The 27,509-nt window shown below is 39.3% G+C and overlaps 1 protein-coding gene across 1 annotated transcript in view; it reads left to right on the top strand.

Annotated features, from left to right (window-relative positions):
- Window positions 1–10,753: 10,753 nt before the first annotated feature.
- The window catches only part of sema3ab (sema domain, immunoglobulin domain (Ig), short basic domain, secreted, (semaphorin) 3Ab), a 72,291-nt gene continuing 55,535 nt past the window's right edge, over window positions 10,754–27,509 (top strand). The window contains exon 1 of the mRNA XM_034176634.1: window positions 10,754–11,303. Coding sequence (XP_034032525.1) covers window positions 11,195–11,303 — 109 coding nt within the window. The 5' untranslated portion in view covers window positions 10,754–11,194. The remainder of the gene's footprint in view (window positions 11,304–27,509) is intronic.

Below are 27,509 nucleotides of genomic sequence, written 5' to 3' on the forward strand. Positions count from 1 at the left end.
AATGTTCTCTGCTTCATTTTCTTACAGAAACTCATCAGTGCTGGCCAATTTTGGTTTGTTGGCTAACTATTTACATGCAAAAAAGCAGTGCTGGCCTCGTTGGCCACTGAACCTTGGCTTTCGAAATGAAAAAAGAAAAAAAAAATCAACTTAACAAATAAGATAATTTCAAGATACATGTAATTTCAAAACCATACAAATGTTCAGAAAGACAGAGAGAGAAGGCAGCAGTGTCTGCTATGGCTAGAGTCATACAGAATTCTTTCCATGGGATTATGTGGAGGTTTTGAAGGATAACTACTCTCTGATTTAGAACATTTCTGTGGGAAATTTTCAGCCTGTCTCGCTGACAACCACACCTGTTCCTAATCCATCACCAATCCAGCATCCATGAACCATACAGCAGGTGGTGGGCACATCTAAATGGTAAATGGGCTGCATTTATACAGTGCTTTTCCATCTGCATCAGATGCTCAAAGCACTTTACAATGATGCCTTGCATTCACCCATTCACACTCACACACTGATGTCAGGGTGCTTCCATGCAAGAAGCTCACTACACACCGGGAGTAACTTGGGGATGAGGGACCTTGCCCAAAGTCCCTTTGTGATTTTCCAGTCTGGCTGGGTTTTCAACCGAGGATCCTCTGGTCTGAAGGCCAACATTTAACCACTATACTATCTATAGGATATTACAAAGTGGCTTTTTTGGATTGATCTGTTACACCAATGTTAACCACATTTTCATAAGGATTTCTTTTTAATCTGTCTGTCTTTTTACTCACATTCTACAGGGTGCATTCCAAATTTTAGCAATAACAACAAGCAACATACAGACCCTGTGCTGATTGTAGCCTTTATTCATAATAGCCACCAACATGATGTCATATACCACGTTTCTGGTGATCATACGACCGTTGACATTTGGCCCATTAACTGTCAAACCCATTTAGAATGGCTGTTCATGGTATATTATAATAGCCATAGTGGCCTCTGTGTGTGTGTGTGTGTGTGTGTGCGCACGCGCGTGTTTGTGGCTTTGATCATGCAAAAACTGGGGAGAGCAAACATTTGCCATATGGTATGCTTATGTATTTTTTGTCAAGGATGAATGCTGCAAATAAGGAAAGTTGATAGGACTAATGTTTTTGGTGAAATTAGTGATATTAACTAAGAACAGTGACCAATAGATGTTGTGCTGCAGTGCACCATGCGAGGTCAGGGTGTTGGGGTTTTAAATGTTATTGTTGTGGTTAATGTTAGTTTACCAGTGTTACTGATCTATTGTGTTTTTTTTTTAGTTCAATTGGTTTAGTCATTTTAGTTAATTGCCATGTTGCCATTACCATGAGTGAGAAGTGTAGTGCGTTTGATGTCTTCCGTGACCATCTCTGTTTGTGGGTATATAAAAATAAAAGCACCTGCTTGCAACAGAATGCAGAAAAGACAAAAAGCTCCTGCTCAGTTTTCTTGCTTCCGCGCAGCTCACTACAATATATTAAAAGAGAAGTGGTGTCTGTGCACATGTGCATGTGTGCCTATAATGTCGATCACAGACAAACTGAGGAGTGCTGACTTTTTCCGTTTGGTATGTTTATGTGATTTGGATTAAGGATTAATGCTGCCAAATTAAAATTTGATAGGACTAATATTTCTGGAGAAACTGCAGACATTACTGAACAATACTGAACAATGGACATTGAAAATTATATTCTGGACTCACACACGATTCCAGCAGGGGGCAGGCAATTATCTCTATGTTAAGTGTGCATGTCTGTGTGATTTTATTTAGTAAGTTCAATGTATGTACCTAATATAATTGTAAATATGTTAAAAATAGATGGATGACACAAGAAAGTGAAAAAACACTTATTTCTATTGCGGTCCATTTAAAAAAAATCAAATGCCAAAATCAAAGTGATAATAAAATAATAATATGAAGAATTTCAATAATTACAATAATAATAATAATGAAAATAATAACAATAATGAAAACAAATAATAATGTGTATATGATAACCAGAACCTAAACAATTTATAAATACATTAAGACAGTAAATTGACATAAAAAATGGAGAGTTGAGTTCTTCTAAAACCTGTTGAGGTCTAATGTTCTAAAAACATTCTGGACTCACACATCATTCAAACTCATAATAGAAATTTTGTATAATTTATTACCACCCTTGAAAACTGTCAGCTACTTACTTTATAAACACTACCCAATCTAGAGCCCGTGAATCATGTTTCATGGAACTGAAATATAAACTAAAATCACTAAGCACATAGCCTTTCTATTGGTTATGACATTTAGAAATAGCACAGTTTTGAGCTATTACAGACTGAACATGGTGGAAGGGCTGCCTGCGTGTTACTCAAGGATAACATAATTAAAATTTGGACAGAAATAAAGAAATGTCACAGCCACTCAGAACCATGCATTTTAGTGTCACTGATTCAAAAGTAACTATTTGCCTGTGTCAAATAAATGTATTACTGCACTGTCTGCATGCCTATTTTGACTGTGTGACTTTTAAGATTTCTCAACCCAATTTTTTGATATCTCTTTGTCAGCCTGTCTGATAGGTTGTTCTGTTTTGCACATGACATTGCATCTGTCCATAATGTACAATTTCATGATAAGAAGATGATTTGTGTAGTTTATCATTGTCAAAGATAGGCTCACAATATTAATGTGTAAAACCTATCATATGCTTGGCATCACTGTTGCCAATAAGAATGCGCAAAGTTTCCACCTAGAGAAAGCAAATAAATAAAACTGATAAACTGTATTTTCATCACACTGGAACAGGGCCGGATGTGAGTCAGAGAGGTTGTGTGTTTTTGCTGCTCCCTATGGAGGTGAGAAGCAGGTAGCCCGAAGGCTGAAATATTGATGGATGATGATAAATTCATGTGGCAAGAAGAAGAGTGAGGCACACAACAAAACAGATGCTTCCATCTGTAGAAAGGCAATTATGTAAAAGACATTTATAATACCTTTAAGATGGGGGGGTCCTATACACTTCAGACTACAACACAAATATATTCTCATATTAAATGTTCGTGCAGCACACTCATTTTTGCCATAGTGGACACTTTTGTTGCCACAATCAGGTCTTGGTGGATGATACGGTGTCCCCAGTAATTTATTCATAGCTCCAAGGTTTTTACAGTATTTTTCATTCATTTTTCATTAAGAAAGAGTAAATCACCAACAGCATGCAGTTTATGCCGTCATGAATACTGCATGCCTCACTCTATGCCTTGATCTCATGAGTCTGTTTATATGAGTTGGAATGGAGAAGCAGATTTCCGCACACACTTCTGATTGTACCGATGGCAGTTAATCAGTCAACTAGTGTACTAAATTGTTATACCTGCCCAGGTTTGGTGTTTGTTCATGTGTATTGTCTCCTGGGGCAACTCAGCCAGGACTGTGGCTAGTCCTTGATCCTGTCTGCTTGCACAGCTGGCTTCTATCACAGAATGTGTGTCTATGTCCGTTTTTGCGCTCGTGCCGGGGCACGAGTCTTGTCAGGAAACAACCCAATATCCAAAGCAGCGGTGAAAAATGACATCACTTCATCTATTTCATCATGTCTACAGCAGTATTGTAATTTTTGAATTGTAATTTATTCCACTCAGTGGAACAGCAGACAGATGGAGCATGAAAGCCGTCTTAACAAATAATTGTTTAAAATCCTTCTCCACGAGACTTTCTGCACACGATCATGTGATTTTTTTCTTCAAAGATTTTATTAGATTCTTTTACCCTAGCATTTTTTTTTTTTGCATGTTGTCTGTTCAGGTCACCCCATGCTGTCCTTTCCTGCAGCTAATCTTGACTGCAGCTGGGTGGGTGGATGCCAGAATGAACTATACAGGCTGGTTGTAAAGGGTAGGTGGGCGGTAAATGTGGTTAATGTGCTTGTCTCGGGCTTGTGGTTCATTTTGCAGAGCCAAATCCTCTCATTTAGGGGATTATGTTCCCAGGCCTGTAGAAGTCCACAAGAGAGTAGGTGGAGGTCAGAAAGAAAGAGAATGGAAGAAGAGATGGTGGAATGGAGAGAGTGATGGAAGGCGTTTCAGTAGAGGTGCCTCACCATCCGTGAAAGCAGATGGGGGAATAATGTATGTACCGGTGTGGAGGGGGAGGTGATGTCCAAGAAGAGGAGGAGGAGGGAAACAGCCTACGTGTGGTGAGACTTGAGGTTTGGAGGTCGGCAGGAGGTGTGGTGAGGTGGCAAGAGTATTGTTTAAGGAGGTCCGAGTGAAAACTGACTATGGGGGGAGCTCCAGCTTTCAATGGGTATCGACAGATCTTTGCTGTCATCCCGACTCTGAGCTCCTCATCAAACCCACTTACCCTCTTGTACCGCAATTTCCCTCAGTGAATTTCCACATATGAGCTGTTGAACCCTGAGATGGTCCAAGTAGTTGGAGAAAATTTATACCACGAAGCTCAATTGGTGCTTCACAAAGAGGCATTCTCTTTCAAACACACCACTCCCTTTGAGCTCTGTAAAACCCGACCCCCCCCCCCCCCCCCCCCCCCCCCCATTTTATTGAATCTATTTTATACCGCATGCTTTTGAACTGTGCAGGATGACCACTTTTAGTAAAATAAAGAAAAAATGCACACATTTAGAAAAAAAAACATGATTTTTGGGGAAAGAATAAAGAGCATGGTCAAAGTGGCGAATCTGAAAAGAAAGAATAGAGAGGATGATGTGAATAGAGGGGATCAATGGAGTGCAGAGGAGGAACTGAGAACCCTTGAGGTGGAAGCTCTGAATACCTCCCCTATGCCAAGAATTGGGACATTCTCACCACAGCTCTTCTTTCTTTTTAGGGAGGGAATTTAGCAGACAATTTTCAAGGTTGTATTTTTTGATAAGCAATTAAATCATGGCTTTTCCCACAGTGACAGCAACAAATTAGACACTTCGTGTAGGACAATAAACTAATTACTCTTCTCTATACATCAAACACCATTACAATATTGTAATTCACTTCATGTTTGCTTTAGAAAATTACATCTATTTATTGTTTCCATCAAAGCATCCTAAATCTGAGATGATCTTACTCCCATAAGGCAAATGTATGGGATAAGATCAACTTTGTCATGGTCCAGTTTCTGTTCTGACTTCTGATTTTACTTTGATAGTGCCTTCTCTTGTAACTTTTTACTTTATTTTACTCCTGCTTTAGTACACACCAGTTTGTCAGTTTCATGATTAAACTTCTCTCTTATTTGTGCCAGTAGGGGAAACCGGAGCATGGTGAATCAGAAGCACAGTAGCTATATCTGCAAAACTACATATATATTTGCAGCAGCTATGCCATATTTTTATGCATAAAGACATCCCCCTTATAAATTAGTGTTTTGTTTTTTGATACATTAAGGGTAAACCTAAGTGGTAAGTGAAGTCAGTTTTTCCTATCAAAAGTAAATTTTGTGGATGTCAGTGTCTTTGTATTTATTTCTCACAACAGAGGAAAGGCGCCTAAAAAATTGTTATTAGTTAAAAGACTACCCCGTCCAACTGATGAGCATGTGTTATGTCTTCTCCAGACTATCAGCTATTTGATAACATGTCTTATGTGTGTCGCATGCACCCGGGGCACAGTAAATCAGTTTAGAAAGTGATTTACTAAGCTCCAGTATCAAGTGGATGACAAACATTACTTGTTGAAGCTTACAGATTTATTTTTCCATGAATTATTTCTATAATTTGTGTATATAAACAACTGCTTTCACGTTTGAACGGAAATTATGACAGTTGTATTTATAATGTTTCTAAAGGACTTATATCAGTATATAAGACACTCACACATTACATAGCTGGTTTGCTGGATTATAGTTTGTATATGCATCAGTATATATTTAATAATTTTGAAGAAATCTTTATGATCATGTGTTTTTTCATTATATTCTAAGTTGATTCACTGTGCTACGGACACTGATTCATTGCGCCCCGTGAATTAGTGTCCGGGGCACAGAGAATCAAAAATTTTAAAATCAATTTTAAACACCTGTAAATTACACTTAGGGAGACATAAATAACACAGCCTTATAAACAATAACTTGCTGTATTAAATCCACAATAGAATGATCCAGACCTATGTATAATGTGTTTATGCTGCCACAAACAACATTTCTGATCCACTGTGCCCCAGTTTCCCCTGCATCTTGTAGCATTGGATAGTCTGTTTGCATGCTGTGTTTTACCCTGCATACTGGTGAAGTCGGATATTTTTTCACTAGTGAGTGTGTGTGTGTGTGTGTGTGTGTGTGTAAAAGATAACTCAAAAATGGCTTGACAGATTTCCTTCAGACTTGGTGAAAATATTACATTTATTACATTATAAATATATTAGATTTATTACACAAATTTAGATGTAATTAGAATTTGTAGTATTTTTAAAAGGTAAGGTTTTTAAGGTATTAAGGTAAAGTTCAACGAAAACACTTTTTATGTATATATCTTATAAACCATGAAGGCTAGATGGACTTTCTAATAAAGCTTATACTTGTCAGAAAGAATATTTGTGTTTCACTGGTATGAATGACTTCATAATGAAATCACAGATAAGTCATATGATGAATCATACATAGTCAGAAACACCATTCCAGGAAAATGTGTATTTGCTTGTACCATTATATTGTGTTGTGTCGAGAGTATACATCAGCCCTCTGATTCCTTTTATTTTCTTCGTGATCACTTGTTGCTAACCAGTGCTTTGTTCCAGAGTGTCCTCTCCATTTTCACCAGCCTCCTTTCCCTGGAACCTGAATATCAGTTACTCTACTGATTACTTACTCACGGATCTCCTGTGATATTTACTTTGTCTTTTTTAAACTAAGTTGATTAACTAACTTTGGACTTGCCATTGTTTCCTCTGTGTTTGGGTTACCAGTTGCTGATTCATTATAAACTTTGCCTTTCGATACTTTTAGAAAACATGACCCTGGTCTTTCCTGTGGTAGACTGTGTTAGATCTTTAACAAACAAACAAAACTAAATATAATGACAAATGTTAAAACTACAATTTTTTGTAAACAGACTGTGGTGTTACACTTGTTCCCTCTCGAATCCAATGTTCCTCCTGGAACTTCCAAACACCGGGTGCATTAGCATAACGCCGAGGCCCATCCACTCAGTACAGGATTAGTTCTGCTCTCCTCCCACTGTCTGATGGCTCTTTATCCAGATGGATGCTGCCTGTTAGAGGTCTTAAACACACTATAGTCACCAAAGTCATTATCATGCACCACGAGATGGAAGCGGCCCACTGAGAGTCTGCTGTTTCCAGTGAACCAGGAAACATTCTTTCAGACTCTAAAGAAGTAGATGTTTATCACCTAATCACCAATCATTCTCTCTTTATGGATAAATAAATGTTTAAGATGGTTTGTTGTTTTACAGATCAATTCATATGAAAGAATCAATTTGTTGATGTTCAGAATTCTTCAACATTTTACAATGTTCCTAAAACTTGGACATTGGAAGAGATTTATCAAGTAATGGCCCTGTCACACCTTGGCAACTTAGCCTACATATGCCGACGTATTAAAAATTTGGTGAATACACTGGCGCATGTCTAATAATTTATGGGTAAGTTTTATATAAGTTGAGTACATTGAAGCACGCTGGTACATATCATAGTACAAAGAGGTCAATATTTTCGATGCATGCCAGTGTATGGTTCATTTGTCCCGCCTATGCGGACCATAAGTTGTAGATAAGTTATGTGATTGTTGACACAAGTTACTTGTAAGTTTCTCATAAGTCGAAATCCATGAAGATAATGTCTAGCGAACCCAGACCTTTTTTTCTAACCTATGAGTAATGTGCCTTGAACCTATGTGCAACTTACATCAAACTTATCGCCAACACATATTGACATGTATGTAAATGTATTTGACATGTCCCAGATGACCACAGAACTTACTGAATGTGTCAGCTGCCGTATAATGGCATATTGACAGCATTTTTGATACACTGGCATACGTTAGCTAAATCGTCGTGGTGTGACAGCTGCATAACTTATTCAACATAACCAGCGTATTTGCCAAATTTTTCATAAATGGGCATATGCTAGCTAAATTGCCAAGGTGTGACAGGCCCATAAGTAATGAATCTGACAAGTTACCGTCTTAGCACTCAAACTTCACCCTGCAACAGACATTTGTGAATAACTCTATTGTTTTGTTACATGACAGATTTGTCACACTTTTCATACTAATTTCATAGGTACCGATTTCTCACATGTGACAGCAGTGATACAAGCAAACCCAGTCTACTATGTGTCATGTTGTTTGGACAGTTGTTTACAAACCAGGAGTATGGTATTACTTCTTCCAATAATTCATGGAGCGAGTTTAATGAAAGAGCCAGATGCTCATTACAGTCAGTTGGAACTTGCCTGAATTGACTTAAGAGCATCTGGAAACAACACCTGGCAATCAGAAGTGTGTCTGTATGTGGTGAAAGTGTTAAACATTTATGGAGAGACAGTCACTTATCTTGACAGTGAATTTAATGTCTGGGTACTCAGCTTTTGAGGTTGAGAGATGCCTTGGAAAAGCTTATGGGGCCATAAGGTTGCTTGCTTGATAAGGCCAATAGTTTTGCAGGAGCGTAAAGGTCCAAGTCATTAGGATCATGGTTCTTCCTGTCTTACTGTAAAGTTGTGGCTTTTGGATGAGCAGTTGGTTTGCAAGACTCAGATCAAGACTAAAACTTGCATTGCAAGGGAATGTCAGCTACACCATTTTGGCCATGTGACACATTTCACCAGGCATGATCCAGCACACAGGTGCCTCAATGTTGAAGACCCCAACAATTGTAAAAATAAAGGGAATGCCCCTGTTTGACCTGGCAGATAGATGGCTGCTTTCAGGATTGATTGGAAGTGGTTGCCATACAGACAGGTAATTGTGTATAACACTATGTCATGATTTATGGCTGTATAAATAAATTTAATTAAATTCAGTCAATTTATTAGTCAAATGTCCCATAATATATCCCTCTCACTCCCAGAGGAAGGGTGCTGTGTGTGTTCCTCAAGTTCAGGTTATCTATTAGAGGCCTGGGAGTTTGAGTGTTCTGTGCAGTATCTTAGCTCTGTTTGAGGGCTTCAACAAAGACCTCTGACATTGTCTGAAATCTGCTCGAGACACTCTTCCTGTATGGGAGTTTCAGCTCCTAATGCTCCTACTACCACTGGGACCACTTTGAACTTTACCTTCCACATCTGCTCTAGTTGCTCCTTCAGCCCTGAGTAGTTCTAGATTTTCTCGTGCTCCTTCTTTCTGATGTTGGTGTCAGCTGGGATTGCCACATCGATCACAACTGCAGTCTTCTTTCCCTTCTCAACCACCATTATGTCTTGTTGGTTGGCCACCAGCTTGTTGTCTGTCTGGAATTTGAAGTCCCACAGGACTTTAGCCCTGTTATTCTCAGCCACCTTCGGCAGTGTGTCTGATTGGGACTTGGGGATTTCATATCTGTATGTGGCACAGATGTTCCTGTACACTATTCCTCACACTTGGTCATGCCTCTCAGTGTGCGCTATGGGGACACATTTGCACAGCAGGCATCCTGGGTCCTGTCTGCTCCTGCCTCTATGGATTTGGTGGTTAGGGCTTGTTCTGGTGCTGCCATGATCAGAGTCTCTGTGCTGTCTTTTAGGCTGGCCTTTTCTAGCCAATGGTAGGACTTCTTGATGTCAGCCACTTACTCAGTTTGTCAATGGTACATCCCATGCAGGGGCTTGGTCTTCCATGATACCATCTCCTTCAGTTCCTTATCACCTTCTGCTTTCAGCTGTCTGAGACACTCTTATAGCAGTTGATCTCAGGGGGGCATTTTTCTGATGTTTTCATTGATGCTCCTCATCTCATCTTGGATTGTGGCTTTGACACAGACTAATCCTCATCTTCCCTATATATATATATATATATATATATATATATATGCACTCCCAAAATCTGGTAATTCTAGGAAAACTTTCTACACACACAACAATATCAAAGAGGAGCCATTAGTACTGTGGCTACCTACATCTGTCAAGGAGCAAAAAGGCCCTGCAGCCATTTCAAACCTGGACTCACATTCCAACTCTAAGTATACCAGACGACCCACAGCACCACTGGATCTGCAACATTACCCAGATTCACACAAAATAGTCAAGTATAACAATGTTTATACACATTAAAATGAGAAAAATTATTTGCATTTACTCAGAATCATTAAATATTTTATCACATTTAAGAACTTTTAATGCATCCAAAACTTTTGCACAGCACTGCATGTCCAATGCATGATTGAATTTGTAAAGATTATTTTCTTTTGAGAATTATTTTTGCCCAGTAGTGTTATGTCCTGATGCTAGAAATTGTCCTTTGTTTTGAAATGTGATCATTTGTTTGCTATCCAAAGGTATTACTCCAGTAAATCCAAAACCTGTTTGTATGAATGGGTTCAGAGTAAATATTCTGCTTCCACGCTCTCTTGATTGCATTTTCAGACTCTCTCTTCCTCTAACCTCTTGCCGTGCCATCACCTCCTCTCTCCTACTACTCTTGCTTTCACAGCTTTCTTTTCTCTTACCCTCTCTCCCGCCTACACCTCTCTCTCTCTCTCTCTCTCTCTTTTCTGTCCTTTTCCCTCTCTCTCTCGCTCGCTTTCTCATTCTGGCAGTGCTGTCTGTCTCAGCTGTTCTCAGTTGCACTGTGTGCCGTGTGGGGACAGGGTTGTACTCGTCCACAGTTAAGCACAGGATGAGACTGTCAGTGTAGTTCTTTTTTGCTGATGTGGACGGCTGCTTAGACACAGATGTTATTAGTTTGGTAGCAGAAAGCCATGGAAGTTACTTCGCTTTAGTTTACTTTGGACTAAATGGTGTGGGAGGTTTGCACTGACCCACAAACCTTCAACTCTGCTTTGCAGGTTTGGTTTCTCCTGGAGCCGGACTCTAATTTTGGCTTTTGACCCTAAGCACAGGAAAGAGTACAAGACCTGCTGAGCAGTCTTCTGGTTTCTATGGAGATACTGGACATCAGGAGCTTTTTTTAAATAAATATTTTTATTTTCTGTCTTATCTTGGAACACACCTGGCGTGCAGAGTTTTCACAGCGGAGGTGTGTTTTTAACCGACCCGTTTGGCCTCCTTTGCCCCGGGGACCATGGCATCTCTGTGGAGCAGTATTGTGATGCTGGTTCTGCTCAGGACAGAGCACAGCGAAGCCCATCAGACCAAGAATAATGTCCCTCGGCTAAAACTCTCATATAAAGGTGAGTTTCTTTGGAGATGTTCAATGTAACTTTCAAAAATGATTCGACTTGGCTTTTTTTCTGATCACACTGAGGCTGCACTTTGAATTTGTACATCTGAGGGCTTCAGACCCAAAACCTATTTTTGAGGCCAACATGTACTTGGCCACTGTCGGTGTGCAAAATATTAAAGATGCTGAATATTCATTTTTTTTTTATAACAATTAAGGGTCATAGCTGGTGTGTGCGTGTGTCTGTGTGTGTGTGTGTGTGTGGGGGGGGGGGGGGGTGCTTGAGCCTTTCGTAGTGCTTATTGAGTTTGAGTCAGAGTACACCCTGGACAGGCCGCCTGTCTATTGTGGAGAATTCGAACATTCCATTTTCATTTTATTTATGGAAATTTGTGTATTTTCTGATGTGTTTTCCTTTAAATCCCCATTTTTACACTGCATTTTCCTCCATTTAAACAAAACTGGATGCACTAAGTTTGCATCTGAACAGCTAATGGTATTGAGAAAACCAGTATAAGAAATGCCATCAAAAGCTGTGCCATTCAAACTATGAGGCACAGACACACTCTGGTTGTGGTTAAACTCAATTAAATAAATCATTAGTAAAGCATTTCAAATTGAATAGCATATATTTTTATGCAAATTCCATTTCAACACTAAAATTTTTAATGGTTTATAGTGCAAAGTCTTTAACACTCACTTAAATGCAGTTGGAAAAACATCACCGCTCTTATAGAAAGAGCAATTAGCATGTTCAGTTTAAAAACTCCTGCTGGGCTGATAAATTAGAAAGCCTGGGAAGAATCCAGATCATCCATGTTGATGCCAAGAAAAGAGAGAGAGAGAGAGAGAGAGAGAGAGTCCTAAATGGGTTTGGGACAATAGCCTCTGCACCGTTTATAAAAACCTTGATGCACTTTCTCTCATTGTCTCTCTCTTCCGTTTTAATCAACTGCTTGCTTCCAGGTTTGCAATGAAAATTGGTGCCAGACACAGACTCCCTAGTAGTTGAGCATCATTTATCCCTCTCTCCTTTGCTTCTTCTTATTCTACTTCCTTTTTTTTTCCTGCATGTAATTTTTCCACTCTGTTCTTTCCTGTGTGGCAATTACGCTCAGGATGAATGGTGCAGGTCTGTTTCAGCAGATGGCTTCCCCAAAGAGAAATGTTTCTCACTCAGCGCCGGGAGATTCATAATTACACACACAGGGCCGCACGCGCCCATGTGCACGCACACACACGGATGCGAGACCATCTGCGCATACTGCAGCTAATGATACCTGTGAGTGTATCAGTCATTTGAAAACACATGCTGTCACTTTGCTGAAACACGCCCATGTGATATCTTTATTAGACGTCGGGCACTTGGGTGACAGGCTGAGCGGCCTTTCGTGTTCAATATTCCATTAGGCCTCATTCACATTATGGCTGATGAGGACAATATATGCCACAGTTGGCAGCTAAGGGTAGCCAGAGGGTAGTAGTTAGGTACAATTTCCATGCTTGGAATGTGATGGAAAAATGACTCCATTGCACATTATCCACAGCAGGTCTTATTTAGCAATTTTCATTGTGACTCACTTATTATTGTCACATTCATTATTTATTCTCATTATATGTGCCGCATTTAGTCACGGAAAAGAGGAGTAAGATGATTTATTTGGATAAAAACACAAAAAAGCTTTCCCGTTTTTACTGAGACTAACCAGCGTCACACGTGGCTGTGAGGTGATTGAAGTCTGACCCTTGTACGTCACTGGGAATATCTTTGCATGTGTACGTACTGTAGCTATGTTTATGAGGATGCTTTTGAGTCTAGTACAGATTTCACTCTTGCACACACAGCCAGAAAGTGTTTATGCCCTCAAAGCCTCATGTAGATGATGATGTGCTCTTCAAATACTAAAGCAAATCCAGCAAAAGGAGAAGACACCCTGATGATGTCTCTTTAGGAAGCTGCATTGAATTTTAAAGTCCTTCTTTGTAATTCAGTATTAGTTTAGCAGATGACCTTGCACCCTTGGGCAAGGTCCTTAATCCCCTAGTTGCTCCCAGTGTGTAGTGAGCACCTTGTATGGCCGCACCCTGACATCGGGGTGAATGCGAGGCATTATTGTAAAGCATTTTGAGCATCTGATGCAGATAGTAAAGAGCTATATAAATGCAGCCAATTTACCATTTTACCATGATCTGATTGACAGTTGATGTCCATATTAGTTTTTGTTTTTTCCAAGTAACAGGTGTGCTTTCCTGTACATAAAATATACACCAAATGACTTTCTTCAACCCACAGCTGTTTACAACACAACAATGATGGGCTGATGATGCAGACTTAGCTTTTGAAGTGATAGTCTTTTGCCCCAGTGGTTCTTCTGATCATCCCCCTGTTGACTTGGGTCCTTTGACTTTTTATACAAAGCCAACAGTTTGTAACTTGGGTTTTTACCATGGACAGTGATTTTAAACTGGATCAACAGATCAGTAAAGTCCAGTTTTTATCATCTTAGGCGGTTGGCAAAGATCAATCCATTTCATGCACATCAGCACTTTGAGACAGTAATCCATGCCTTTGTCACTACTCAGCTGGATTACTGTAATGTACTTCGTTTTGGAGTAAGCCAGTCCTCCCTCTCACATCTCCAGTTGGTCCAGCTCACATTCTAACTGGAGTATGTAAGAGGGAGCACATCACTCCCATTTCGGCTTCTCTCCATCGGCTGCCTGTGCACTTTAGAGTTCATTTTAAGATTCTTTTATTTGTGTTTAAAGTTTTTAATGGTCTCGGTCCGCCTTACCTGTCTGAGCTACTCCACCCTTATACCCCTGCTTGGTGCCTGAGGTCAACTGATCAGCTGATTGGAGGTGCCGAGGTCGATGCAGAAGCTCGGAGGGGACCGAGCCTTCTCTGTCGCTGCCCCTGTTCTTTGGAATGTGCTACCACTTCACATCAGAGAAGCCCCATCACTGTACATTTTTAAAACTCATCTTAAAACCCATTTTCTAGCCTGGCTTTTAACCCATCATGAGACTCAGTTTTGATTCCTAATTGTATTTATTTGTTGGGTACTCTTCTCATTTTTCAGGCTTTTTTTTACTTGTTCTATTGTTTTATTGTCTCACATAATACTTTATGTGTCATATACAGCACTTTGTGGCAGATGTAGTTCTTTTAAACTGCTATATAAATAAAGTTGAGCTGAGGTGAGCTGAGTTTTTTTTTTTTTGGGGGGGGGGGGGGGGGGGGGGTTACTGTGAACTAACACACACTTTGCAACCAGTCTGCTCTGTGTGAGGCTGATCCCGTCAGATCTCAGAAGCTCAGCAGAGTGGGTCCTGGTTAGTACTTAAATGGGAGACTTCTTCGGAAGACCAGGGGCTACCTGTGTTTCTCCAGGTACAACTGGAGTTGCATCATGAAGGACATCCGGGGTAAAAGTGAAAATTCCCAATGTGGATCTGCGCTGGATCCAACCCCACTCAAATGAGAGCAGCCGAAAGGCAAAACAACTGTGAATTAACACATTTTATTTTATTTATTCATTTATTATTAACATTTTTGCAAAAGCAGTTCATTTTGTGCCATTTGGTGTAAAATGTAACACTTTTTTTCAGTGTTACAAATCTAAATCTTTCTGCAGATAGAGTTTATGTATTAGTACCATCACAAAAATTAATCCAGTGACTTGGATTTTTCTGATAACTGAAATAATTTTAAAATCACAGTGATTTTATCACTATTGTTGAACCTGAAAATGTATAAATGATGCTAAATCAATTTTATGAAACTTTAAAAAGGCTTATTATCACTTGTTACATCTGTTCAAAAGGGATAAGCTCTTGCTTTTGGACATTCCATTTAGGCAGACATTTTTACACACATAGGTCATTAAGGGTTAATAGTGAGGCATTTTCATGAATGAATGAATCTTAAAGACCAAGTCATTAGAAAAATTAAATCCGACTCTTTCATGACAGTGAATCTCTCCTTTGGACCTTAGTTCATTGAAATACAGTTGAAGCCAAGAAGGAACATTTTGATCATTACAGGCAGATACCTACAGCCAAGCTGCTCACTAGTTGGATTTATGATGTCTAGTGCGTGTAACATAGTTGTGTATCTGTTCAGTCAGAAAGGCAGCCAGTGAAAGATAGTCAGTGACCAACTCTCAGAGAGAGAGAAACAGTGCAGTGAATGAGCGAGCTAAGGAACTAGTTTCGGAGATTGCAGAAAGGATTGAAAAAGTGGTGATATTATCTGCCCAGGCTTGTTAATCACAAATACTGTATATGACAACGTGAGTATTCTCCTGTGCTATGAGAAAGTCCTAATGAAAAATTATATGATTTGTTCCAAAGAGTCAGAAGTTGCAGTAAATGATGAATAGTTTGAATTGCTAGACCATTGTCTGAACAGTATGGCCAAAAGTGAGCTGAAACTCATCTTGTTCATTCAGGATCTTGTAGTGAATGCAGTGAATTCAGGACATAAAAACACACACACACACACACACACACACACACACACACACACACACACACACACACACACACACACACACACACACACACACACACACACACACACACACACACAACAACAACAACCTAGTTTTAACTTCTGGTCTGCTTCACATCAGTGCTGTCTTGACCAGTGTATAGAGATGGTTGCACATTTGCTCACTTTTTATTGTTCACCAGCAGGAACAGTGTTACATACAGTACTGCAAAGTACAGCATAAAAGAAGCCCAGAAGCAGAAGCCAGGATTTCCAGCTTGCTAGCATAGCACAGAATCTGACCTTTCTTGGTGAGATACTGTGGGCCTGATTTACTAAGATTCCATGTAGCAAGTATTAAATTGTGTGAGCATTCTAAAGTTTTGCACATTGGGTTGGATAAATTTTGTAGGTGATTTCCTAGGGGATGGTCCAGTGGTCCTAGGATCCACTGCCCCTAACCTCTTTATATTTTTTGATGGTGTTTATTACAACCCCAAACTGATTTGAAAGTACACACATAAATTGAATACTTTCAAATAACTAACAAACCAGATCCAGTTTTGTTCAGTTTACTAAAATAAAACATATGATTCTGTTGACATACACCAATATTCACCTTTAATCATACTGTTTTCTATCAATCTGTTGAATTGAAAATCAACAAATAATGGTAATTCACCATTTTCAAATGTTTTTTTTTTCTTGTTTAAATGGTCACACTTTTGTAACTTTACTTAACCTACTTTAGTGCAACATATAGCCCACCATAAATGTAAAAACTAATTCAATTTTCTCTCCTTAATACTAGGGGTAGGACTAGTGGACCCAAGGACTAGTGAGAAGTTCCAAATTTACTAAGAATAAGCGTGCAAATGACAGTGGGTGGTAACATGACATAAACGTACATATGCACGTAAATGAGGATTTTGTGTTTGTGAATGACTGAAAGCACAAAATGAAATTCAATCAGTCACTTGCAGGTATGGCCAAAATAAGAGTCTCAGATGATCTTGGAGGTGAACATGCTGGATGTGGAGGTCCTGGGCTGGTGTGGCTACACGTGGTCTGCGGTTGTGAGGCTGGTTGGATGTACTGCCAAATTCTCTGAAACGCCTTTGGAGACGGCTTATGGTAGAGAAATGAACATTCAATACATGAGCAACAGCTCTGGTTGACATTCCTGCTGTCAGCATGCCAATTGCACGCTCCCTCAAATCTTGCAACATCTGTGGCATTGTGCTGTGTGATAAAACTGCACCTTTCAGAGTGTCCTTTTATTGTGGGCAGTCTAAGGCACACCTGTGCACTAATCATGGTGTCTAATCAGCATCTTGATATGGCACACCTGTGAGGTGGGATGGATTATCTCAGCAAAGGAGAATGCTCACTATCACAGATTTAGACTGGTTTGTGAACAATATTTGAGGGAAATGGTGATATTGTGTATGTGGAAAAAGTTTTAGATCTTTGAGTTCATCTCATACAAAATGGGAGCAAAACCAAAAGTGTTGCATTTATATTTTTGTTGAGTGTATATTCTCATCAAGTTCACATAAGTAGAGAGGATGTGATGTTGAAAGATAATCACATAGATTTGTATATATTTTATTTGTAGCCTGAACTCTGTACCACACAATTGCTGGAACCATTTCTGCTGCAGCTGCACACAAAACGTGGAAAGTAAAAAGTCCTAATAGATATGTAACATTGGGACATAAAAAGTGAGACAGAAAGACATAGTAAATATCACATTTAATATTATTTAGTTTTCTTTCATTAAAAATAGGCCACTATTTTAATTATTGTTTAGGCATGGTGTTTTCTGTGTTAAATACAATTATTGGATGAAAATAAAGAAATGCATACCCCAAATAGCTTATGAGATATGACGGAATCAGATTTAAGTGTGTCTGCAATCATGTAACGCAGTTCACATCCTACTTTCAAACATACAGAATACGGATGCAACAATGAGCCCCTGAAATTTGATTTTGGGCTTGATAAATCACATTGCATTTGCTAAATTAACCTATTTGCAAATTATCCTACCAGTATTTTGCACATTTGGATAAACACATCCCAAATTACATTTTCATTAAAGCAAATGTATTAAATGAGCTACATGAGAAGATACACTATTATACGTTAGTGGGGATGCATGTTTGTGAGACAAAGTCTCAGAGTCATATAATAACTTATCATGGTCTTCTTGTGCATGCAGCATTAGCCAATACATGTCAGTGAATGGGGGGAATTTTTATTGAACGATTTGTATAGAGTCGATTGAGAAAACCTAATCCTTTTTGCCATTAATAGTGTTTATAGCTCAATCTTTTGATTGAGCAGCAGACTGCTTCCTCATTGCACACACAAAAATGCTCTCTGACGCATACAACTTTTCCCATTAACACACACACGCACACACACACACACCACATTAACACACACGTGCTTAAATATGCATCTCCAACCTTCCCATGGAACCCCAGGGGGATTCCAACTGATCTTAAGAAGGGAAGGTCGAGGGGCAGGAGGGCATTAGAGTAGGGGGTGGTTAACTGTGGTACCCCACGGATAGTTAAACACAAGCTGAGATCCAACTGTATCAACAACTAAGTGAGTGGGTGATGATGAGATATGAGGATGTTGCTTTTACTGCAGAGAGATGGTACTTTCACATAGATCATACTTTTAATTTGACTTAAAATGAAATCGGATGAAATCATGCCCTTGGGGTAAATGGATCATGTCCATATGGTTTGCACATTTCTGTGCCATAAGCAGTAGTGTACATGGTGTTTACCAGTGAGGGAAGGAAAGCAAGGGTACTTTAGATTTATAGAATGTAGGTGTACTGCCAAAAGTTCTCCTTCTCTCTGACCTGTCCACCCCTTTACTGAGCCGAGCCAAGAGTTTGTACATGAGCACAGACATTCAAGCACACATATGCCAACAAAACATACACCAGAACTATTTTACATTGGAATATGAAAAAAAAGGGTGTGTGGGGGGCTGCAAAGTAAAAGACGAGTAGAAACCAGTTTTCTAACTGATTGCACATTTGTGTCATCAGTCAATGCATTTTAGCTGTTTTTATCGTCCCGAGTTTCTTTGTCGTGTGAGTTGACTTTTAATCAGGCGGTGAATACAGAACTTTGAGAATCTTTGGAGAAACGTTTTCTTGCAGAGACAACAGTAAATGTAACCATCTGTTAGCCCAGGGGCCAGATCTAGTCTGTAAACATGATTTCAGGTCAAACAGGTTTGGAATTTTTGTTATTAAAATAGGTCTACATTCATTTTTTTTTTTTTCCCTTCACTGAATTTAACCATGTCTCGTATTTTACACACGACTATCATGACTGCAAATTTAGAGGAGAACTGGAGGGCACTCAGATGGTGCATTTAGCTGCACTTAAATCTGAGTGCAGTTAAAGGAGCTGTTTTAGTTGTTTCATGATCATCAGAAGGATTAACGTCTGAGGTTATGATGCATACCCTACATGCCAACAATATTACATGTGCTTTTTGAACAATAGCAACTTGAAGAACTCTTCTGATGTCATTATGATATCACTTATACCATATCCTTATTATAAACAGCCTTATGTGTGTAGCTCTGTGTCCCTGTATGTGTCTGCACTCTCAGCAGAATGGTTTGGTAACTACTCTTCACATGAACAAAGACACCTCTGCTAGTAATGAAAAATCATGTTAGCTGATTGATATAAGCTTTGAATCACCTCTATAACTATATTGGTTTTGGAGATATTGAAAATGCATTGTTTTGACAATTATGTTGTTTTTTTCATGATACCTTTGTGACATCATACCATCAGACAAAGCATTTGACTACAAAGGATTTACTGTGCTTCACATGGTCTTTCTAGCCATATTGGTTATGGACATGTCCTTTAATATGTTTTTTTTTTTCTCAGATTATGTTTTTGACAGCCTTGACCTTGACTTTTTATTGATCTGCCTCAAGGATTACTCATTTAGAAACACTCAACCAAGGAATATTCCGAACAAGTTATTTTGTACACAGGCCAACATAAATAACCACTTATTTACTCTGCACTACCACTAGGCAATTAAATATGACCATGGATCAGCTCTTGGTTAACATGTAATACACTCTTTGTTGGCTGAAAGCTTGACTCTTCACCAAATGTTGTTGAAATATGTTCATAGTAAGTCCAAAAAGCAAACAAAAAAAGCCAAAACTTTCCCTCCTTGGTACAACGTTTTGCTCCCATTTTGTATGAGATGAACTCAAAGATCTAAAACTTTTTCCACATACACAATATCACCATTTCTCTCAAGTATTGTTCACAAACCAGTCTAAATCTGTGATAGTGAGCACTTCTCCTTTGCTGAGATAATCCATCCCACCTCACAGGTGTGCCATATCAAGATGCTGATTAGACACCATGATTAGTGCACAGGTGTGCCTTAGACTGTCCACAATAAAAGGCCACTCTGAAAGGTGCAGTTTTATCACACAGCACAATGCCACAGATGTTGCAAGATTTGAGGGAGCGTGCAATTGGCATGCTGACAGCAGGAATGTCAACCAGAGCTGTTGCTTGTGTATTGAATGTTCATTTCTCTACCATAAGCCGTCTCCAAAGGCATTTCAGAGAATTTGGCAGTACATCCAACCAGCCTCACAACCGCAGACCACGTGTAACCACACCAGCCCAGGACCTCCACATCCAGCATGTTCACCTCCAAGATCGTCTGAGACCAGCCACTCGGACAGCTGCTGGAACAATCGGTTTGCATAACCAAAGAATTTCTGCACAAACTGTCAGAAACTGTCTCAGGGAAGCTCATCTGCATGCTCGTCGTCCACATCGGGGTCTCGACCTGACTCCAGTTCGTCGTCGTAACCGATTTGAGTGGGCAAATGCTCACATTCGCTGCCATTTGGCACGTTGGAGAGGTGTTCTCTTCACGGATGATGCGAAGGAGATGTGTTGCACTGCATGAGGCAAATGGTGGTCACACCAGATACTGACTGGTATCCCCCCCCAATAAAACAAAACTGCACCTTTCAGAGTGGCCTTTTATTGTGGACAGTCTAAGGCACACCTGTGCACTAATCATGGTGTCTAATCAGCATCTTGGTATGGCACACCTGTGAGGTGGGATGGATTATCTCAGCAAAGGAGAAGTGCTCACTATCACAGATTTAGACTGGTTTGTGAACAATATTTGAGGGAAATGGTGATATTGTGTATGTGGAAAAAGTTTTAGATCTTTGAGTTAATCTCATACAAAATGGGAGCAAAATCAAAAGTGTTGCGTTTATATTTTTGTTGAGTATATATATATATATTGAGTATATATGTATATATATATATATTGAGTATATATGTATATATATATATATATATATATATATATATATTTACAAGGCCAATATATATATATGGGTGATTCTTTAACTACAGGCACTATTGGCCTTGTAAATGTAATTTCCACCACAGCATTGCCTTACAATATAAAGCGCCTTGGGGCAACTGTTTGTTGTGATTTGGCGCTATATACATGTGCTCTGATGTCACTGTTTATCTCCATAGAAACTACCCAAACAATCTTTCATACAAACTGTTTAAAGGGACATTACAGTGTTGTGGTGGAAATTATGGCAATAGTATGGGACAACTACATTTTGTTTAAAAAAATCACAACAGTTGTATGACATTGAATACCCCAATTATGTTTTGATTATTTTACTGATATTTTATTCAGAGATATTTTAAAACATTAGAAAAACGTTTCTTTACCATTCATTTTTATCATTGAAGATCAAAAGTCTGGGTGTGGGACAAGCACAAAACGGCAATATTTGCATATAATGATGCTGAAAAAAGGTGAAAAAGTCATCATAGACTACTAGAACAAATTTCTTAACACACTTTCATTGTAAAGATAACTATAAAAGTGTGAAATTTCCCCTTTTTTCTGTTTTTCATACAATATGATCAAAGGACATAATAAGTGCCCGTAGTCTAAGAATCACCCATATATACATACATACAAACATACATACATACCAAATGTGTTTATAATTAGCTTATTAAATGATGCTTTGGAAAAGATATCTTTCCAAAACAGCATTTAACAAGCTAATTATAAACACATTTGGTAGGTGCACCTAAGACTAAAATATCTTCTTATAAACCTAAAGGTATAAGCAGAGCTAGAGCTCAGGCAGCTGGAAAATTTATTGTACTTTTGATGGAGTTTAAGGAGACTTTTCCTGTCTCAGGGTAGAGGAGACAAAGTAGCTTCTGTCAAGTCATACAGTCATAAGTAACTTAAAAAAGGCAGCTTTCCCACTCTGACCAGTGGCCCCGAGGCCATTTGTATTGAGACACCTGGTGTGAATTGTAGAAGTTATGTCAAAAGGCACTTTACTTGTTGTTTTAGACATTTAACCACTCATCCAGGCAGCTTCTTCAACACTTTAGACACTTGCATTAGTGGTGCCAGTCTTTGAACCAAAACAAGACATCCATTTCCTTTCCACTCAGCTTGCAGACAGTGTCACTGACCCTGTGTTTATGAATAATTATGAACATAGAAAGGTATCCTACAGACCCGGAGACGTGTGCTCAGGGAACTCCTATTCCCTAAATACTTACCTTCTTTAGGGCCCCTTCACACATAGTACAAATGTGGCCGAATTGCGCATGAAGTGCACATGAAGCAGGATTTGTATGCAATACATGTAAAATAGTAGCTGCCTGTAATGCGTCGTATACCTGTTGCTACAAGATTTTGGAGGCCAGGGAATATTCTTAATTTATAATTGGGAATATTCTTAATTCATAATTGGGATTTGGTTGTTCAAGTGAAGCTGTAAAAAGTGTTTTTCACTGCTCAAACCACAACACGGCAGGCTTATCAGGCCTGACTGACAAATTGCCCTACTGTTTTCCTCCAGAGGAATGTCTGGCTTTGGTGAACATTCAGCTGTTTTCTTATCTCAACTCACAAAGACAATAAATGATTCCACAGGACTGAAACATGCTCCCCACTCTCTCCCCACCCCCCTCCTTCCCCCCATCACACTATTCCCTGCTCCGGCTTCTGCTCACATCATCCCTTCCCTTCTGTGGGGGCGGCACAGTTTTAGCTGCAGCTGGTCCCTGCCCCCCCAAGCTGATGGTGGCACAACTCAGGGTTGCTGCGTGACCTTCAGCCACTTGCCTCAATTTGGATAATGGACTTCTTCAAATTTTGTGCACATAAAAAATGTTAAATGTGTGTGTGCTATCTTTAATTCTGATGTGTGCCATTATTACGGTAAACAAGTAATAATTGTTGACTAATTGCTGTCTGAGGTAACTGGAGTGTAAACATAATTTCTCCACTGTGAGATCACTAAAGTATATCTCAACTATTTGCGCACACGAGGCGCTGAAAGACATTGTGCGCTGTGAGAGCCCATCAAACCCTCTCATGGCAGGTGTCGGCCAAATTCCAGGTGACACACATGATCATCTAACACTGCTCGCATGGCACTTAGAAAATGTGTGGCCATTCGCACTATTGGCATGACAGCAGTCAGCAGACGATGACTGTCAAGCTGGATGTGAAATTTCTAAGTGCCCCACAAGTGTGGCTTTGCAAATACAGTGACACGTTGGAGTGTGCACTGAAATGATGGGGTGTGTTTACTAACAGGAGCGGCTGAGATCTGTGGTTCTGGATGCCCCAGCTGGAGAACATGTACCGGGTGTGGACGGACATGAACTAACAACTGTCCACTGTGGCGCATGTGTCTGCTTGCTCACGTGGACATACATAAAAACATATATCTCTGTTGCAATGGGCTGCAGTGAGCATGCGCATGGCGCGCACATTGACAGGCTACCCCAGGTGAAATGGACCTTCAGATCATAACACGCAGTGGGCAATCTGAATGTCATGTCAGCCACGTGAGCGCTGTTCCACATGACGCGGTGTCTGTCCTGCAGCGCACTGTCCATAAGATATGCATGTTGCGTAGGACACATGCAGGGGGCCAGCTGGACATGCTGCCAGCAGATGTGGACATGACAAGAGCGCCCTGATTCTCATTTCATGACTGTACGTCTGTGACCATGGGTCATCTACAGAGGAACAGATGGATCATACTTGTATTCCCCACTTGATAAGAGGGATTCAATAAAATGCGGTGTTTTTATATGGTTTGTGGTTTTATTTTTTCTTCAATACGTCCATGTCCTTCTTGATATTGGGCATTTTTCCCACACCTTTTACAGTACAGTGATGGTAGCTCAGTGGTAAAGTTTCATTGCTTTTGGAAATGGCAGGTTTGAATCCTGTGGGTGGCATGTATTTTTATTTTTTTTTATTTTCACAGCAGCTGCATAATGTGATTACACATCGTGCAGCTGCTTGCACTGTGTTCCCACGTGCACAAAACCGTTGCAACCACATTCTTTATACCTGCCCATCGGCTCAATGTTTTCATGGTTCGCTCATGCAAGTTGTTCCGCCGTGATTCGCCTTGAGTTGTACTTATTTGTACTATGTGCAAAGGGGCCTAAATGTGTTCAAAGGAATCTTTGTAGTTTTGACATTTTTCAAGCTAGGCTGTTTATTTATTTATTTATTTTTTTATGTTTTGGGGTTATTGTATTCAGACAGACTAAAAACTAATTGAATCGGAGTACTATTGATTTTGAATGCAAACACTAAAAACTAATTTAATCGGAGTACTATTGATTTTGAATGCAAACACTGAAGTAAACTAACCAACTGATTAGTTACTGGATAGGGCAATCTAAAAAGCCTAAAAAATATATCTTCTTTTCACCACTAAAGAGGCAAACGTCATTAGAAGTGTGCAGGAGCACAAATGAGATCTCTCGAATTAAATATGTGCATTTTTACCTCACTAAATGTAAACACTATAAAATAACCGATAATAAGTTAGCCGCTTACCTTACTCTGGCATCCGAGCCCTGTCTTACAGAATGACCCCTCATCAATAATTGTAGTAAAGTATTTTAAAGACTGAGTGTACAGCAGTGTGGACTGAAGGCTAAGAGGATAAGGTAAGTGGCTAACATGCATGTTTACCTCCATAGGGACCCTCTCTGTACTACCAGGCACTTCTAATGATATTTTCACCTGTTCAGTGGTGACAAGACACAACTTAAGGTGCCTTAACACTTGCACGCATTTAACCCCCAGCCTAATAAAAACAGCTCTAATTGCTTCTGGAATCATAGAGGAATGTACAGCCGCAGCTTTTTTTTTCTGTCTGTCTCGTGCACTTCACGAGCTGGAGAACACATTTGGAACAGTATAAAAGGTAATTATTTATAATATTTATATGGCAAAACATTTGCATTTTCATTACTTTATGAGTATCTGTAAAATTATGTTTGAGAGATTTAACATCTTGCAATAATCGTTCAGATGAGCTGCACTGTGATGCACTGTGCTGATGCAATGACTCACACTGACACTCAGTGTTTTTGAACTGTTTGCACAATGTTCATGTGAAGTTCACATAATTAATGCGTGCCAGAGATTTTGAACATTTCAAAATTTTGTTTGTGCACTTGCACGAAGCTGCGCACAGTTTACAATGAGTTTACAATGAGTTTACAACTGAAATGAGATATTTAAATGAAATAAATCTGACACAGCAGATTGTGGACCAATGCGCAGATCAAGTTCATGCAAGTGTCAAGGCACCTATACACTGAGTGCATTTACCTTATGTTATTCGATAACATTAATTAGCCAGGCAGCACATGTTTGCATTCTGAATCAATACAATTAAATTCCTTTTTGGCCCAAGTGAAGACATTAATCACAAAATTTCCCTTTAATGGCTGTGTTCAAACTAATGTACAGAATATAAATGACAGTGTCATGCAGGAATGTATTTCTCATGCATTCTTCCAAGACACTGAACAAGTTAGCTCACTGATGAAGCTTTGTGATTTGCTGCTGCAGCTGTGAGTGAATTAGTGACTGTATACACTTTAAGTGATGTCATCATTTGTCATTGTGCATTTGTACAATTAGCCATGTGTAAAATCCTAGGCAGGCAATAGCAGGGCCACATACAACATGGGTCGTTGTGAAGATGTGTTTCTCGTTTCTCTTCAGAAGCATTTACTTTGATAGCACTCAGAGAAGGAGAGAGAGGGAAGAGCAGAGAAAATGTAGGTTAAAGGAGTTTATTTTTATCAATCTCACAAGGGATTGTTGATTCTTTGCGTCTGTGCCATCCACGCCAAGCTCTATCTGTCTTTGTTATTCTCTCACTCTCCATTCTTTGTGATAGAGGTTGGCCAGAGAGAGAGAGAGAGAGTGAATACAAAAAGAGAAGTGTACACCCAGAGCTGCAAGAGTTGATATGAAAAAGTAAAATAAAATTAATCTGAACGAGTACCCAGGAAACACAAAAACGCATCCAAAATGTTTTGTTTTGGTTTTAGAAAAGTTTTGTCTACAAAATGCATTTTGAAAATGTTTTGAAAAGATTTTGATGTAACATCTTAACTAGTGTGCCTTTAATAGAGAAAGTGGTGACATGATGATTCGAAAAAAAAAAAAAAAATCGGTCATGTGACTCATGGTGCCATCTTGGATTCAAAATAGCATTCACTGTTAATCTGTCGGCATGTAAATCCAGCTATTTTATTTATTTATTCACTGAAAATGCCGGGTTGCTGAGCATTTGGAGGCACAAACGGACATGGCAATGGCTTCAAGATGTACAGATATCCTTCAGATCCAAACAAAAATTTGGGAAAATAAAGTCAGCCATGTGGGATGGAAGCCAACATCATCGACAAAGCTTTGCGAGTTAAATTTATTCTTCAGTCCCATGTACAGTAAAACTCACCTAAACCGTCATCATATAAATCAGATATTCGTAGTCACTGGTCAAAAAAGTCCCAAAGTTTTTATATTGTTTTCCATGTAATAAACATGGTATATAACAGATTTTGTACAACAGATTTTTGCTCACATTGCATAAAATGTCCCGTCTGATCGCAATGTATTTCCATTAAACCCCTCACACGTGGGACCGGAGTCATTTCCGTGATTAAAAGTCCGACGGTTTATTTTTTTCTAACTGTGCTCAGACTCGGATCCGCAGCCTGGACGTGCGCATCAGGCTGCGCAGTGAAAGCAGCAAACACATTGCTACTCCCTCCATACTCGCCCTTTCTTAACTTCAATGAACATAAATATTTGTTTTATAAAAAATAAAATCAGTCTTTCTTGGCCTCATATTTAACTGCTGACAGCACTGTAACGGTAAAACTTTTCATTTCTAACCTACATTGTTTATAAATGTAACTATTAAATTCTTTCTAATATTTTTCTAACTTTTAAAATCTTTCTAAACATTTTAGTTGTTGATATTGTAACTAGGTTTAAGGATATGATTCCTTCTTTATGTTCTCTAATGCCATATACCAACACAGTGCAGAGTAGCTACCTAAACTCTGTAAGTGAGATAGAGTATCTCGTCAATAGTTTTACATCCTCATTGAAGACAACTTTGGATGCTGTAGCTCCTCTGAAAAAGAGAGCTTTAAATCAGAAGTGTCTGACTCCGTGGTATAACTCACAAACTCGTAGCTTAAAGCAGATAACCCGTAAGTTGGAGAGGAAATGGCGTCTCACTAATTTAGAAGATCTTCACTTAGCCTGGAAAAAGAG

This window comes from Thalassophryne amazonica, chromosome 8, assembly GCF_902500255.1.
Source record: "Thalassophryne amazonica chromosome 8, fThaAma1.1, whole genome shotgun sequence".
NCBI classification, from domain to species: domain Eukaryota; kingdom Metazoa; phylum Chordata; class Actinopteri; order Batrachoidiformes; family Batrachoididae; genus Thalassophryne; species Thalassophryne amazonica.